Below are 15,485 nucleotides of genomic sequence, written 5' to 3'. Positions count from 1 at the left end.
AGGAGCTTTCAATCCTACTGGGAAGTCTTTAAATCTCTACAATGAAGAAAGAAGTTCACCATCCTGCTGATTTGTGATATATGATAAATGAATTTCTACCATCTATCATAATGATAAGCTCCTCTTACCGTCTAAAATGTTAAAAAAAAAACCAGCCACTGGGGACACGCAGCCTGGTAGCACACCCACACCTAGCAAAACATTAGGGAAACAACTTCTCACTTGTGTTCCTTGGTCACTGTTATAGTTACCACCACAGTCGTCAAGTGGTTTTGATTAAGCCTCTGTCTGTTCTTCCTGGTGTGCAAATGTCAGTCACAAAACTCACAGTAGAGAAACACTTCCCTAAGTTTCAGTGACGTTAATACCTTGGGTGTGTAGTCAAATCAACGCATGGAAACTTTTAGCATCTGCCCTACCTGGGGCCCTGCCGGCAGGAATCCTGCTATCTACCTGGAAGCCGGCCCAGATGGACATATGTCCTGCCCACAGGCTCAGTCTTACCCACTGGAGGGCTGGCCAGGCTGCAGAGTTTCCTAGTTTCCCGCAGAAAGGTGCCTGCTTAAGGAGGAGCCGGTGTGCACGGGCGGATGTTCTCTCACTCAGCAGATCTGGGGAAACCGTGACCCCGGTAGAGGCTCACGAAGGCTAATTTTAAACCCTGAGAGGAAGCGTAAAACTTCTTCAGTATCCTGTAGATATATCTGCGGGGGACAGTGTCCTTTTACTTACTTTCCAACATGTCCTGCGCCCCAGGAACCAATTAGCTCTACAACTAGAATCAAACCTATAAAACCACTGATGGTTGTGAAGTGCCCGCTGCCGAGTGAGACAGAAGAGGATGGGGTGGCTTCTGATAAACTAAACCCACACTTGTCACACGGCCAAGCAATCCCACTCCCAGATACCAACCCAAGAGAAGTGAAAACCCACGTACAACAAAAGCCTGTAAGCAAACGTTTGTAGCGGCCTTAGCTGTAATCGTCAAAACCTGGGGACAACTCCAATGTTCTCACACAGGACAAAGGACTAACCGCCCTGCATCCCTAAAATGGAATATGACGTAGCCATAAAGAAGGAACTACTGATGTATGCACCCGTGTGAACGAACATCAAACGCACCGAGAGAGGCCAGACCGTCAAGGCTCCCTGCTGGGAGATTCCACTCCTAAGACATTCTTGCAGAGGCAAAACTACAGGGACAGGAAGCAGAGAGGTGCTTGCCAGGGGCTGCAGTGGGGGGAAGGGCCACAGGGGACTTTTTGGGGTGATGGAGCTGTTCCGTATCTTGATTGTGCTGGTGGTTACCCAAAGGTAAACGTTTGGCAAACACTGCAAATCTGTACTCCAAAAAGGGTGAATTTTATGGCATGAAAATTATACCTTACATTAAAAAAAAAAAAAAAGAAAGAAAAAAAGAAAAAGATGGTACAGATGAGGGTGGGGAGGGGAGAAGCAGCCACATCTAACAAGGAAAGGTCATGTCTGTCTTCTCCAAGGCTGCCAACTGAGATGAATGAGAAAAAGGTCTTGGCATCGTTTAACGTCATGGAGAATCTGGCCCCAAACCCCCAGACCTTCTCTCCTTTCCAGAATTAATGGTGACATGACCCAGCTCCATATGAGACCATCTTTCCCTCCATCCGTCTGTTCGTGACAGATCTCCAAACCCATTCATTCAGCTCCTTCACCAGAGCCTTGGCAACTCCCGGCGGGTAACCCCCCTGGTTGTGTGAAGAGCTGCCTGCCACCAACGCTAGCGTCCACTGGGTCCCTGCCCAACTGGATCTGGGAGAACAATTTTTCTTTAGAATTTAGATTTGAGGATGAGGCCCCAGAGGAAATGTTTAATACGCCTACAGAGACTCACTTATCGGATGTCCTCACTTCTCATACCGACGCCGGGCTCCGCTACTGCATTCACAAAGGGCAGCGGGGAGGAACTCACAGTTCGCCCAGCGTTTGGAGGGGCTGCTCGCAGAAGCCCAGGCAGGCTGACACGCATCCACACTGAAAGAACACGGAAAACACCGAGCAGCTCAGAGAGGCTTGGCCTTCTTAAACAGGCTGTTCACTGATCGAACCTGGAGTTGTTTTACAGAGACAGCCCTGTGTCAGCACAAGACGAGAACCCATCTCCAGGATGACCCTGGAACCAAGAATCTTCAGTCTGTGGAACTCAGAGAATAGAAATGTTGCCACCAGAGCCCTTCATGAATCGAGAGACCCTTCAGTAAGGAAAACCTGGCTTCCAGCAGTGCGAGGAGCTTGTAGGGGCTGACTGGAGACTAGCCAGTCAGGTTCCAAGTTCAAAACTCCCCCAACCCTTTGAGTTTTGCCCCAAACCCTGGATCAGGGAGACAGATGTGAGTCCTGCCCCTTGTGTCCTGGCAGGTTGACCTCACAAAAGACCTCCTTCTTCTCTCAAAAGGTGGTGGCACAGTACTGGCTTCTGTGCGTGCTGGGCAGTGAGCCTGTGCTCGGATCGTGAAGCGAACTTATGGGCTGCGGGGCAAAGACGCTCTGCCACAATCTGCTTCTTAAAAATTGCCCAGATGGCAGATCTGACCACACGACTAACCCCTGTAAGGCAGAGGCCAACGGGCTCCTAGCCCTCAAAACTGGACTACCGGTAACTCATGCAAAAACCAACCGAGCCACTCTGGTGCCAGAGCTGGTCAAAATCTCCTCGTGCTGAGTTGAAAAGCCTTGCTTACTAACTAACCAGCTTCGCTTATCAGGCTGCCATGAAGCGCGACTGGGAGATGTCACAAATCAACAGTATTTAGGGAGCGCTTTCTACGGGCATGGCCCTTGCTTCAGACAATGAACAGTGACAGCAAGCCTTTAAGTAAAAGGCTGTGGAATATATATACAGCTGGGTGAAGGTCAGGGAAGAGTCCCAGATGACACGAATTCTGCCTCTTGAGGGCAGAAACACAAAACAAGTCCATTTTCAAGATTCTTTCCTGAGTTTGCGGAGATGAGATGTGGATTCGCACAACACTTTCAGGAAAGTATCATTTCAATGCCCTGCCTTCCTGCTATCTGGGGGGATGAATGTTCTGTCGGTTATCTTACTTGCAGCCGAAAGCATCCTACCTGATACGTGATACGTTTAGTGCAGGACTCTCTGCATCAGCTCAGGCCGCAGGACCAGGAGTGCCCGTGGTTGCAGGGAACTTGTCCCTCGAGGGGGGGGGGTGGAACTCTGAGTCTATTCCTGGTTGTGAGGTGATGAGCAGATCTACCAGAGAACCAGGGGTCCGCCTCACTGCGGGGTCCTCACCATCTACCATCTCCGTCCTCCTCCACACCCACTTTCTTCTACACACAACCTGAGGATGAAGATTACTGAAGACGTCACAACAGAGAACTTTCAACCTCTAGTACAGAAGCCACGCTGGGAGGGGTTGAGGAATGAATCACTTGTCACAATACAGGACTTAGCTTTAATGCATTTGATGGTGATAAAGGAGAGAGAGCACAGATACTTAACCAAGAGACCTTTTTCTTTCTTTTCTTTTTCTTTTTTTTTTTTTTAAATTAGAAAGGAGACATTAACAGGCCAAGGAGAAGGTGCTCTTGGCACTTGGTGGGTGCTCAATAAACATATGCTTAACCAAAGCTTGAGATTTGAGATAAACATGTACAACAACCCCAAAATGAACACTTACACATTAGGCATTTCTCCTTTGGGGCATGTCCTCGTGGGGAACTCGAGTCAGTTGTCAGAGGAACAGAGTCATCTCTTAACTCCTCACTAAACCTATGGGACTTTCTCTAGGGAGTCTGACAAATTAGGACAGCAGTTCAGCGGACACGTTACATGCAATCAGCATTGATGAAATTCTATACATTGCTGTCTCCCAAGTCTCTGTCTCAGTTGCCTGGTTACAGAAACTTTATCAACAAATGTGAGACAAATGTAAACAGACACCAAAAAAGGAAGTTTCGCCTTTCTGGGGGAGGAATGGAGATTTCTGTGTTTACTCAAAGAGGTCAGCAACGCTCTTGCCCCACGGCCCTACGAACCAACCACCCAACCACCGGGAGAAACCTTTCTCTGGGTTACACAAAAGCTTTCTCTCACACCCTTTATTTACCCTGATGTGCACAGACAGAGGGGCGGGAATTTTAGCCCGTGATTTGTTTACACATTTTGACTGTGCTTTGACCTTCATCCTATCTTTGGGAGGAGGTGTTTCTAAAAGGAAAGAATCCCAAATTCCATGCTGGAAATCTACAGGGAGACAGGGTGTGGTACATGGAATTTTCACTTGCAATCATTTCTGGGAATCTATCAGATCAGTGCTAGGGGAACACTTGTACTCCAGCTGAGAGATTCCCTGGTTAAGTTCTGAGGTATCAGAGCAGTGGTGGTGATTTCCCTGATTTACAGGGGTGAGGCAGTGCCTATTTTGTTTTGCTTATCCATTTTTTATACTATGTTCTGGCAAAAGCTTATCCAAATGTTCGAGCGTATATGTAGAAAGAACGTGTACTTTCCATGACTAATTCTAGCTGGGGTCGCTAGCAGAAAGAGAGATCCAGGCTTGGGTGGGGAGAGGTTTATTTATAACATGCTACATGCCCGATGTATTTCATCCCTTTTGCCCAGGATAACCTTTTTTTTTTTTTCCTAATTTATTTATTTAATTTTTTGGCTACATTTGGGTCTTTGTTGCTCTGAGCAGGCTTTTCTCTAGTTGCGGAGAATGGGGGCGGCTCTTCCTCGTGGTGCGCGGGCTTCTCACTGCGGTGGCTTCTCTTGTTGCAGAGCACCGGCTCTAGGTGCTGTGGGCTTCAGTAGTTGCAGCACGCAGGCTCAGTAGTTGTGGCTCGTGGCTCTAGAGTGCAGGCTCAATAGTTGTGGCGCACGTGCTTAGTTCCTCTGTGGCATGTTGGATCTTCCCGGACCAGGGCTCAAACCCATGTCCCCTGCACTGGCAGGTGGATTCTTAACCACTGCGCCACCAGGGAAGCCCCAGGGTAACCATTTTTCCAATGGGTAAATAATGTGTTCAAGAATAAGAATCGAGCCATTTGGTTTGCCTTCAAGGCCTGCCTATCGCACCCTTCTGGGCTGACCCTGAAAGAGCCCGTCCCAGGGGCCCACAGTTGGTTCACCCTGAGTCCTAGCACGTGTGTTTCTGGCAAGCGGGACCTGGGAATTGGCTTCCTTCTTGAAAAATCAAGTTGCAGAATATATAAAACATGACACCAAGTGTATAAAGCTTAAATGTGTGCAGAGCAAACTGTTATAGGTTGAACTGTCCCCTCAAATTCATATGTTGAAGTCCTACCCCCCAGTACTCCTCAGAATGTGACGTTATTTGGAAAAAGGCTTACTGCAGATGTAATTAGTTAAGATGAGGTCGTACTGGAACACCACGAGCCCCGAATTCAATATGACCGTGTCCTTACAAAAGGAGAAACCTGACAAATTTAGACAGAGAGGTACATGCACAGAGGGAGAATGCCACGCGAAGGCGCAGGTACGCATCAGGGGATGATGCGCCTACAAGCCAAGGAGAGCCGAAGACAGCCGGGAAAGCACCAGAGGCTGGGAGAGAGGCTGGGACAGACTCCGTCACAGCCCTCAGAAGGAACCACGCCAGCTGACACCTTGCTTTGAGACCGCTGCCCTGCAGAACACTGAGACGATATATTTCTGTTCAAGCCACCCCACCAAATCACCCCACCCCCATATAAATACACCATATGTACACACCAGCCCATAAATGCTCTCCCTGTGCTGGGGGCCAGGAACCCCAAATCACCCCACCCCCATATATACACACCATATGTGTACACCAGCCCAGAAATGCCCTCCCTGTGCTGGGCGCCAAGAACCCCAAATCACCCCACCGCCACATATACATACCATATGTGTACACCAGCCCATAAATGTTCTCCCTGTGCTGGGGTCCAAGAACCCCAAATCACCCCACCCCCATATATACACACCATATGTATATACCAGCCCATAAATGCCCTCCCTGTGCTGGGCGCCAAGAACCCAAATCACCCCACCCCCATATATACACACCATACGTGTACACCAGCCCATAAATGCCCTCCCTATGCTGGGTGCCAAGAACCCCAAATCACCCCACCACCATATATACATACCATATGTGTACACCAGCCCATAAATGCCCTCCCTGTGCTGGGCGCCAAGAACCCAAATCACCCCACCCCCACATATACACACCGTATGTGTACACCAGCCTATAAATGCCCTCCCTGTGCTGGGCGCCAAGAACCCCAAATCACTCCCGCCCCTCACCGTATCTATCACAACTGCTCTTGATCTTAATTCCAATCTGATTTCACGTGAACAGAAACGTCAGGGGAAAGAAGAACATACTGCCTCATCCCGCCCCTGGAATGGGAAGGCCCCAGAACCTTCTCCTCCCCCCTGTAATCCTCTGCACAAGAGTGTTCTGAGCTCTTCTTTTTCTATAGCCTGAGCGTTCGACCACTGCATGGCTGCTCGCCTTGCACTTGGCATGTGGAAGATGATTTCCTACGCACAGGAAGCCTCCGTCTTACCTGACTCCTGGAGATAGCGATACACCAGAAAGTTCACCTCGTCACTGGTTATGCTCATCTTAGCCTCACCTCGCGGCGATGAGGTCTTTACGAAGCGGGGGCCACCTTCTGTGAGGATGCTGAGAGGAGAAAGCGGAAGAGAGCTTTGAAACACTGCTGGTAGTCTTTTTTTACTGCATTCTTTTTGAGATGATTAAAAATATAATACTCAGGATGTTGCACATGTGAAGGTAATTAAGGCCTGATCCGTGTTGTATTCTGTGATTACATAAAGATTTTATATTGGTGTGTGTGTGTGTTTGTGCGTGTATATATAGACACATTCATACAGGGGAAAGTTTTCCCAAAAAAGATGAGTTGGTGTATTTTATAAATGCGCGGATGGACTCATATAGAAACCACTAATGGAGACAAACTCAGGGGCCACAGAAAATGAGAACAAACACTGATTTTTTTTTTTGGGGGGCTGTACGCGGGCCTCTCACTGTTGTGGCCTCTCTCGTTGCAGAGCACAGGTTCTGGACGCGCAGGCTCAGCGGCCATGGCTCACGGGCCCAGCCGCTCCGCGGCACGTGGGATCTTCCCGGACCGGGGCACGAACCCGTGTCCCCTGCATCGGCAGGCGGACTCTCAACCTCTGCGCCACCAGGGAAGCCCCCAAACACTGATTTTTTATTCACTAAAGTGTGCATTATGATCACAACGCAGCTGACAGCGAGTTTGAATGGAATCCCGACGCACAGTGGGACAGACGCGGCTGCCTTCGATGCCGCCCTTCCCTAGACAGATGGGGAAGACGACCGGGTAGGCCAGCAGGCACGTCGACACCCCCAGGCAGGGCGACCATATGGTCTGGAAAATACCCGTGGCTCTGAAGCAGCGATTAATCGTAACACCTTCCACTGATAGAAGTTCAGTGATGAACGTGACCGTCACTGAACCTACAGGGTGCACGTGGCCCTGAGAAGGCAGACACACACCAGTGCGGAGCTACGTCAGCGTATGTGTCACCCTGACATGACTTCTATACAGAGGCCAGGTGTCAGGAAGCCAGCCCACGGACACAGAGAGAACCTACATCGTTTGTGTTTTGCCACAGAACTGGCCGCATCAGTCTGGCCGAGACCGCAGTACGGGAAGGCACGTAGAAACCTGGGGGAGGAGTGAGTGGATGATGAGAACTTCGGAAGCCTCTGTGTCTGAGGCAGACAAGAAGAAAGAGCCTTATTTTCTTCACAGTCCTAAGTCAGACCTATGAGCGCCCTGGCCCAAAGAGGACAGAAGTCACTCAAATAGAACTCTTTTACCCACAGATAGAGCAGAATTCACACGTGTGTAAGAGCATTCACTCCAAACAGCAGTGGCCAAGAAGGGCCACAACTTCCTTCAATTATGTCACCGATACTGAACATTTCAGGCTGTTTGGGAACTGTCTTCAGAGTCCATGCTGTATGTTTTCAGGCAGCTTTATGGTGGCAATCTTTCATTATTGAATTACAATTAAATTTCCATTTGTTTAGAACAAGATAAAAGGACAAAACACACATTTCAAGTTGGGAGGATTTGAATTAAAGGTTGTCGTAACGGACACACCACACGATGGCCCCCCCAATGAGTCCCACCTGATATAATCCCCTGCCCTCCAGTGTGGGCAGGACCTATGACTCCCTTTTACCACACAGAATACGTCAAAGGAGATGGATGCCACACCCTGGTTAGGTTATACGGCAAGGATGGCCGGAGGTCACTCCTATAATTGTTACATTACATCGTATAAGGCTCTTACTGGACTAGAGAAAGACTCTCCTGCCGGCCTTCACACGAGCCGCCCAGGGAACCAAGGGCAGTCTTTAGGAAGCTGTGCACCTCAATCGTACAACCACAAGAGAACTGAGCTCTGCCAACAGCGCGGGCTTGCAAGAAGACCCTTCCCTTCCCAGGATAAATAAGGATGCAGCCCAGCCACCACGTGGCCGCAGCCTCCCGAGACCCTGCGCAGAGGAGCCCCGCACGTGCCCACTCTCCCAACCCTGGGAAACTGTGAGAGAATAAACGTGTTGCTTCCAGCTGCTGAATTTGTGGCCATTTGTTATGCAGCAGCAGGTAACTGATACAGTGGCCTCTTGGGACACTCCAGTTCTCACTTTGCCGTCTTAACAAGATTTTAATTTGTAGTTACCAGAATTTTGTCATGCAAAAATACTTATCTTCTTCACTTAATTAGGTGGTATTTCTGCACTTCTGTAGACACTGGAAAGAAAATTTGACGGTCAGAATATACATGTGTCCTGAGACGTCTGCTTGAACTCTGGGGAGCTCACACGGAGGATGGCATTAGGAAGATATCTGAGACTAAATAAAAAGCTATGAAATCAGAGCATATACAGGTGAAAAAATAAAACACGGCTCAAGGGACAGAACAAATAATAACAGAGATGTGCACTGCAGAATAGTGTGGCTCTAAAGAGACTTTTGATGACCCTGAGTGGCAGTAATGACGGAGACTCAGTTCTCATGAGGAATTCAGTTGCAGGTTCTCTCTATGGTAAATGGTAAATGGTAAATGGTGGCGCCAGTGGGATGTGATTAGGTCATGAGGGTGGAGCCCTCATGAATGGGTTAGTGCCCTTATAGAAAGAGACCCCAGAGAGTTCTCCCTCTTTCTGCCATGTAAGAACACACTGTTGCACACTTAATAGACTACAGTACAGTGTAAACCTTATGAGCCTGTGCTCCGCGGCGGGAGATGCCACAACAGTGAGAGGCCCTCAAACCCAAAAAAAAAAAAAAAAAAAAAAAAAACCTTACATGAAGGGAAGATGGTGGTATCTGGCCCTCACCAAATACCGAATCTGCTGGTGCCTTGAATGCTGGACTTCCAGTCTCCAGAACTGTGGGAAATAAATGTTTGTTGTTTAGGCTGTCCAGTTTATGGTACTGTGTTATAGCAGCCTGAATGGACTCAGACACCACCCCTAACTCCCTTTTCTTTTATTGCCATTTTGAGTACTTATAAACAGTGAAATCTAATCTAACCAACAGGGTCTCTCAGCCTCAGGGAGTTTGACTCGGGGCCAGACGATTCTCTGTTATGAGAACACTCTGCACACTGTAGGATGTTTAGCAGCATCCCTGGCCTCTTCTCACTAGACTAGACGCCAGCACAACCTCCCCTCCATCCCCTACGGCTGTGATGATCAAAAACACCCCCAGACATTGCCTAATATTACAAATTGCTAAACTGCTGCTGGCTGAGAACAACTGTTATACAGGAAAACTAAGCATTTTGTGTTTGAAATGAATTCCATTTATAAAATTGTAAGACACCGTGGAGCTAGCTCATAGACATTGCTTAATGAAACGGCCACGCTACTAAAAAGGATCCTTTAAAATGCACCATAAGGGCATGGCTTTTTCAAATAGTCTATGTAAAATCTTTCCACAAAATCACATTTTCATAAGGAAAGTGCTGATTTTTGTCTTTCAGCATACAGATCTTCGTTTTCTAAGGAGAAAGTATTTGGATACGTACGGACGGCACCCTGCACCCAAAGCCTGGTTCACGTTCCCCAGCCCACAAGTGTCTGTAATATATATTAGAAGTGTCTGCACAAGCGTTAGCACAGGACTCTGGAGCAAGAGAATTTAAGATCCTCAAGGGACGGGGGATTATGGACGACTTCTGTTAGCCCGTTCCTCTGTTTTTCTTTATGCATTAGCCTTTTTCCCAACTAAGAAAATTTCTGTTTAAGCTCTAGCTCTCTACTTTCTGATCCCAGATTCATCTTCTCTCTGAAATTTTAAGTTAGAATCCAAGGATCAGAGTGTTTTCCCCAATATGGTGTTAACTTCTTAAAGGATTTTTGATTTGTAAACAGCAGAGGAAAGAAAACAAAAACCATCCCCGGCCTGCGATAGAACCAGGGATGTCATACCATTTGGTCCACAAGAGTGTCATGTGTTTCTACTGACTGGTCCACCTCAACATAGGCACACCTGGAGGTATTGTGGTTCAGTTCCAGACCACAGCAATAAAGTGAGTCACAGGATTTTTTTCTGATTCCCCAGTGCATGTAAGAGGTTTACACTATACTGTAGTCTATTAAGTGTGCAACACTATTATGTCTAAAAAAAGCTATATACCCTAATTAAAAAATTTATTGCTAAAAAATGCTAACCAAAATCTGAGCCTTCAGTGAGCTGTAATCTTTTTGCACTAACATCAAAAATCACGGGCTTCCCTGGTGGCGCAGTGGTTGAGAGTCCGCCTGCCGATGCAGGGGACACGGGTTCGTGCCCCGGTCTGGGAGGATCCCACATGCCGCGAAGCGGCTGGGCCCGTGGGCCATGGCCGCTGAGCCTGCGCGTCCGGAGCCTGTGCTCCGCAACGGGAGAGGCCACAACAGTGAGAGGCCCGCGTACCGCAAAAAAACAAACAAAAAAACTGATCTAATAATTGGATCAAAGTCCCCCCCACCAATAAAACACCTTAAATTAAATGGCTTAAATTTCTTAAATGACTATTTCTTCTAAAACCTAACTAGTTCCAAAAAAAGGATTTACAGTGACCAGTGAACTGAAATGTGCATATATATTGTGAGACTATTCAATACACACCAGAGAACATTCTTTAAACCGACCATAAACCACAGCAACATTCAATACACTCCAACGCTTTGGGTTTGATTACAGCAAAATCAAGAGAAACCAACAATTAACTGGTGTCTAACTGCGGTACCTCTGAGCAAAGTGCTTGAAGGTGGCTGCTGTCATTTTACTGGGTCAACATCACTATTTTGACTCAAATGAGTAAAACGGCTGATCTTCACTTGGCAAAAGCTACTGCTTTAGACAAATTTCGCCAAGATCTACATAAGGTTGGGAAAAAAAGTTACCTATCCTCTTTTCTCCAAGACAAGAGCTCAATTTCCAGAGACAGATGTTAGAATAAAATTACGGATTTTTTAAAATCAGGGATTTTCTGTATAATTTCATGTATAATAAATAAACGTGCTGGTATTACGGTGCTATTCAAAGTTTCGGGGACGGGCGCGGGCTTCTCTACCCCAGACACAGACAGGTGAAATTTACGTCAGTGGCTCAATTCCCAGGTCTGGTGTTTTGTTTTGTTTCGTTTTTTCAATTGTGTTAAAATACACACAACGTTTAATTTACCGTCGTGACCGTTCTGAAGTGCACAACCCGGGGTGGCATTAAGGACATTCCCATTGTCGTGCAGCCACCCCCCTACCTACCTCCACAGCTTGTCCACCACCGCCAACGACCTCTGTCCCCAGTGAACACCACCTCCTCGCTCCCCCCTCCCCCAGGCCCTGGGACCCACTCTTCTGCCTCCTTTCTGTCTCTGTGAGTCTGAAATGAGAGCCACGTTCCATCTTGCAGGTGGGAAGGTGGTTTCTGTCAGTTCCGAGGCACTCTGCAGCTGCAAATACTAGCACAGCCCTGGCGCTCGCCATGGACCTTCTTCAATCACCATGAGGGCCGGACGTTACTTCCTGCAAACACCTCTCCAGAAAGAAACGCTCTGTGGCGAGAAGACCCCACAGTGAGAAGCCGCCACTCCTCACGGGAGATGACCATGTGGACCCCAGTCTCGTGTTTACTGTAACCCCGCTGCAAGTGGAAACAGGCAAATGCTTCACCCTGCTTTTCCCGCACTTGAGATAAATGAGGTACAAAGCGATGATAGAAAAAATTACCGAACGCCTACGATATTCAAGGCATGGTGACGGCAATGGCAGGGATGAAACAAATTCAGATGCAGGCACGCGCGCACACACACAGACACACACACACACACACACACACACACCGCTTCCTTGAAGCTGTTAGTAAGATGTCTATGCAAATAACCAAAAGCCCCTGTAGTTAAAGCCCCACGCCTATACCACAAGGTACTAAGAGGGACGGCAGCAGGGTTCCAGGGAAGGCTAGGTCAGGGAAGAGGGAGGAAGGTCTGGGAGAGGGAGGAGGTGAATCCTCGACTGATGGACACAAGATTTGGCAGAGAAGTATGAAAAAGGAAGGAAAGGAAGGAGCAGTGTGTGGGGGTGGGGGTAACCTTCAAGGACGTACCAAGTGCTCCCTGGGACCCAGGGCGGGAAGATGGCCCTCTGTGCCGTCACCGTGGGCCGTGAGGTGGGGGAGAAGTTGGCCTGTGTCCTTTCTGCCAAGGGCGGTCTTTGTGGGCACGTGACGTGGAGCTCGAAATGCCTGTACTGGCTGCACTAAAGCTGGGGCACACCAGGGTGATGGTTCCGGTGTCCGCGGCTTACTGGCTAGAGGTAAGGGAACTAACGTCCTGAGAGCCACAGAGGAAAGCACAAAACGGAGGACTCGGGGGCCTCGTGGCTCAGAGCCAGGTGGCCTGATTCCTAATCATACCTCCATCCCGTTCTAGCTGTGGACTGCAGGGCGAGCCACGTGGCTCAGTCTTCCCTTCTCCAAACTGAGGATGACGAGAGCCGTTACATCCGGCAGACGTGGTGAGGACGCACAGCTTTTATACAAACTCCCAGTTCAGGGCCCCGGACACAGCAGAGACGTAGGACGGCTATTACTCCCACTCGGCTACCTGCGAGCATCCCCAAAGCAAAGAGCCCCCTGAGAGGGCCCGAGGAACACAGCACCCTTGCCGAAGTGATTCAGAGCTGGCAGCGGGTGACGCGTCAACAGGCCAGCGGCAGGTCGAGAGCCCGTCCGAGAAAGCACCTCCCTCCACACTCGGCCCGGCACTTCTACCATGGAGACCCGGAGGGCCGGGTCTCACTGCAGCACCTCGCCGGTTTCTGGAGCTGGCCGCGGCCAGCTCAAGTCCTGACGACTCCCGTGGATGCCTTCCAACCTCCCCAGCTCTAGAATAAAGGAGAGCTTTTTCAGCACCGGCAGATCGTCCTCAGCCTCCAAAAGAAGGAAAAAAATTAAAAAGGGTTCTTAAATACTGCAATTGTGTTTATTCTCTTGCCTGACCCGGTTTTGATTCGAGGCACCTCCAGTCAGGATGATTTGAGGTCTTTGGCGCTGTGAGTGCACAAAAAAGAAATGACCGCCCTCACCGTGAGGTAAAGCTACACATTCCCTCACCGTTCTGCTCACAGAAGGAGGAAAGATTAGTGCGGACGGATGACATCCCTGGAGTTGCCCCACTAAAGATGAGTATTCCAACATAAGTAATAATTCGGGGTTAAGTCCATCAGGAAGCTAAAGGGAAGATTATTTATCATTATTATTTATAGTATTTCTCCTTTTCATGATTTAATTTCAAGGTGGCAAAAACTTCTATGACTCACAGTCCAGTTCACAAAATAATTCAGTTGCAGGAGAAATGGCATCTGAGGGTTTCGTTGTACTGAGTACGCACTTACAGAATTTAATATGCTCTCGTGCTCTGGGAAGGGAGAGGACTGCCCCCGAACAACAAAATCTTCACTGCTCTTTAATTACCTTAAAGTATATAATCACAAGAGAGCTACTTGAGAGCTGGCTCTGCTAGAGGAAGACAGAAAAGGCAAGCGTGCTCCCTGCCAACAGGAGGGGAGGCTGGTTCGGAAACAGCGAAGTAAGCGCACAGCGATTACAGGGCGGGGGCCGTGGTGCTCGGCTGATATCACTGGTGGCAGAAGTTTCTCTTTTAACAATCTGTCCCATTATGAAATGTTCTCTTAAAATCCTTTAAAGCAGGGACGGAAGAAACTTTGTCTCATGTCTTGTCTCTGCTATTAGTCTGCTGGCTTTCACGCTGGAAGAATCCATCTCTTAAAGTAATCTTCTGGACGAGGCTCAGGGCGCTTTGGGACTTGATTCCACGCAGACTGAGGACCGAGAGCCAGAGCAGCTGGAAAATCTGCTAGAAATGACCTCATCGTAACAAGGCACTTTTCTTCTCTCCGCATTTCACAAATTCTCTGCTGACTGGAACGCACTGGGTCTTACACCTCCCTGCTCGCTTGATCCATAATGTTTTTCTCTCTTCAAAAGGAAACTGAGTTTCCCAGTGGTCAGTTTAAGATGAAGAGTTTTAATTTACGCATCAGCGTTTACATATGAATCCTTCTGTACCATCTTGACGGGGACCCAGCTTATCGTGGAGACGAAGCAGGCTTGTTTCACACACTGCATATACCTGTTCTTCCGGCATAACTGTAACGAAGCCGATACGTAGCCACTGAAAGTACTGAAAGCTGTTTTGTTGTCCGATGACAGCATGAGTGCGATTCAATAAATTAAGGCACTTACAGTTGGACCCCGATTATAGGAGAATATATACATAGAAAAGATAGGGCGGGGAACAGGAAAATGTTAACAGTGTTTTGGTTTGTTTTTTAAATAGACATATCTTCATTCACCAATGACTATGTCTATTATTTTACGGTAAGAAAAGAAAAATCCCCCCAAAGGTAAGATTTTTCACTCATTTTACAGTTATATTTACTTACTTGGGAGTCAAATGGTCCAAAATTATAAATATAATCAAAGAACTATCATTTTATTATCAGAGTTCACAGGCCTAGCAGTGGAATTGCCATTTAAATATAAGAATGAACTAGTGTCGTAAGATGCAGTCCTCAAAAGGATATTCACGATGGGAGAAAATGTCCACGATACGGCAATACGTGAAAAAAATAGGTCTCAGGATGGAACGTGCATGTCGCTAAATTTCATTTTGTACACGCACACAAAAGATACCCTCTAAAATATAAGAAAGATAATAAAATACACCCACCTCTCCAGGGGTGGGATCATGCTGGAATTTTATCTGTGTGTGTGTGCGTGCCTTTCTGTAGCTTCCAAGTTCTCTCCTCTGAACGTGAACTGTTTTCATATTCATTAAAATGTCATTAAAATCTGGCAGCGTCTTCAGAAATCATCACTATGAGAGCAACCCAGCTGAGTAGGAAATAAAGCCG

The 15,485-nt window shown here is 47.9% G+C and overlaps 1 protein-coding gene across 1 annotated transcript in view; it reads right to left on the bottom strand.

The window, feature by feature from the left end:
• The window catches only part of TBL1X (transducin beta like 1 X-linked), a 145,840-nt gene that overhangs the window by 47,826 nt on the left and 82,529 nt on the right, over positions 1–15,485 (bottom strand). Inside the window, 1 exon segment of the mRNA XM_024756279.1 lies at positions 6,559–6,677. Coding sequence (XP_024612047.1) covers positions 6,559–6,616 — 58 coding nt within the window. The 5' untranslated portion in view covers positions 6,617–6,677.

Source organism: Neophocaena asiaeorientalis, unplaced genomic scaffold, assembly GCF_003031525.2.
Source record: "Neophocaena asiaeorientalis asiaeorientalis breed wild unplaced genomic scaffold, Neophocaena_asiaeorientalis_V1.1 scaffold69, whole genome shotgun sequence".
Taxonomy (NCBI): Eukaryota; Metazoa; Chordata; class Mammalia; order Artiodactyla; family Phocoenidae; genus Neophocaena; species Neophocaena asiaeorientalis.
This window is presented reverse-complemented; position numbering and strand designations above follow the sequence as displayed.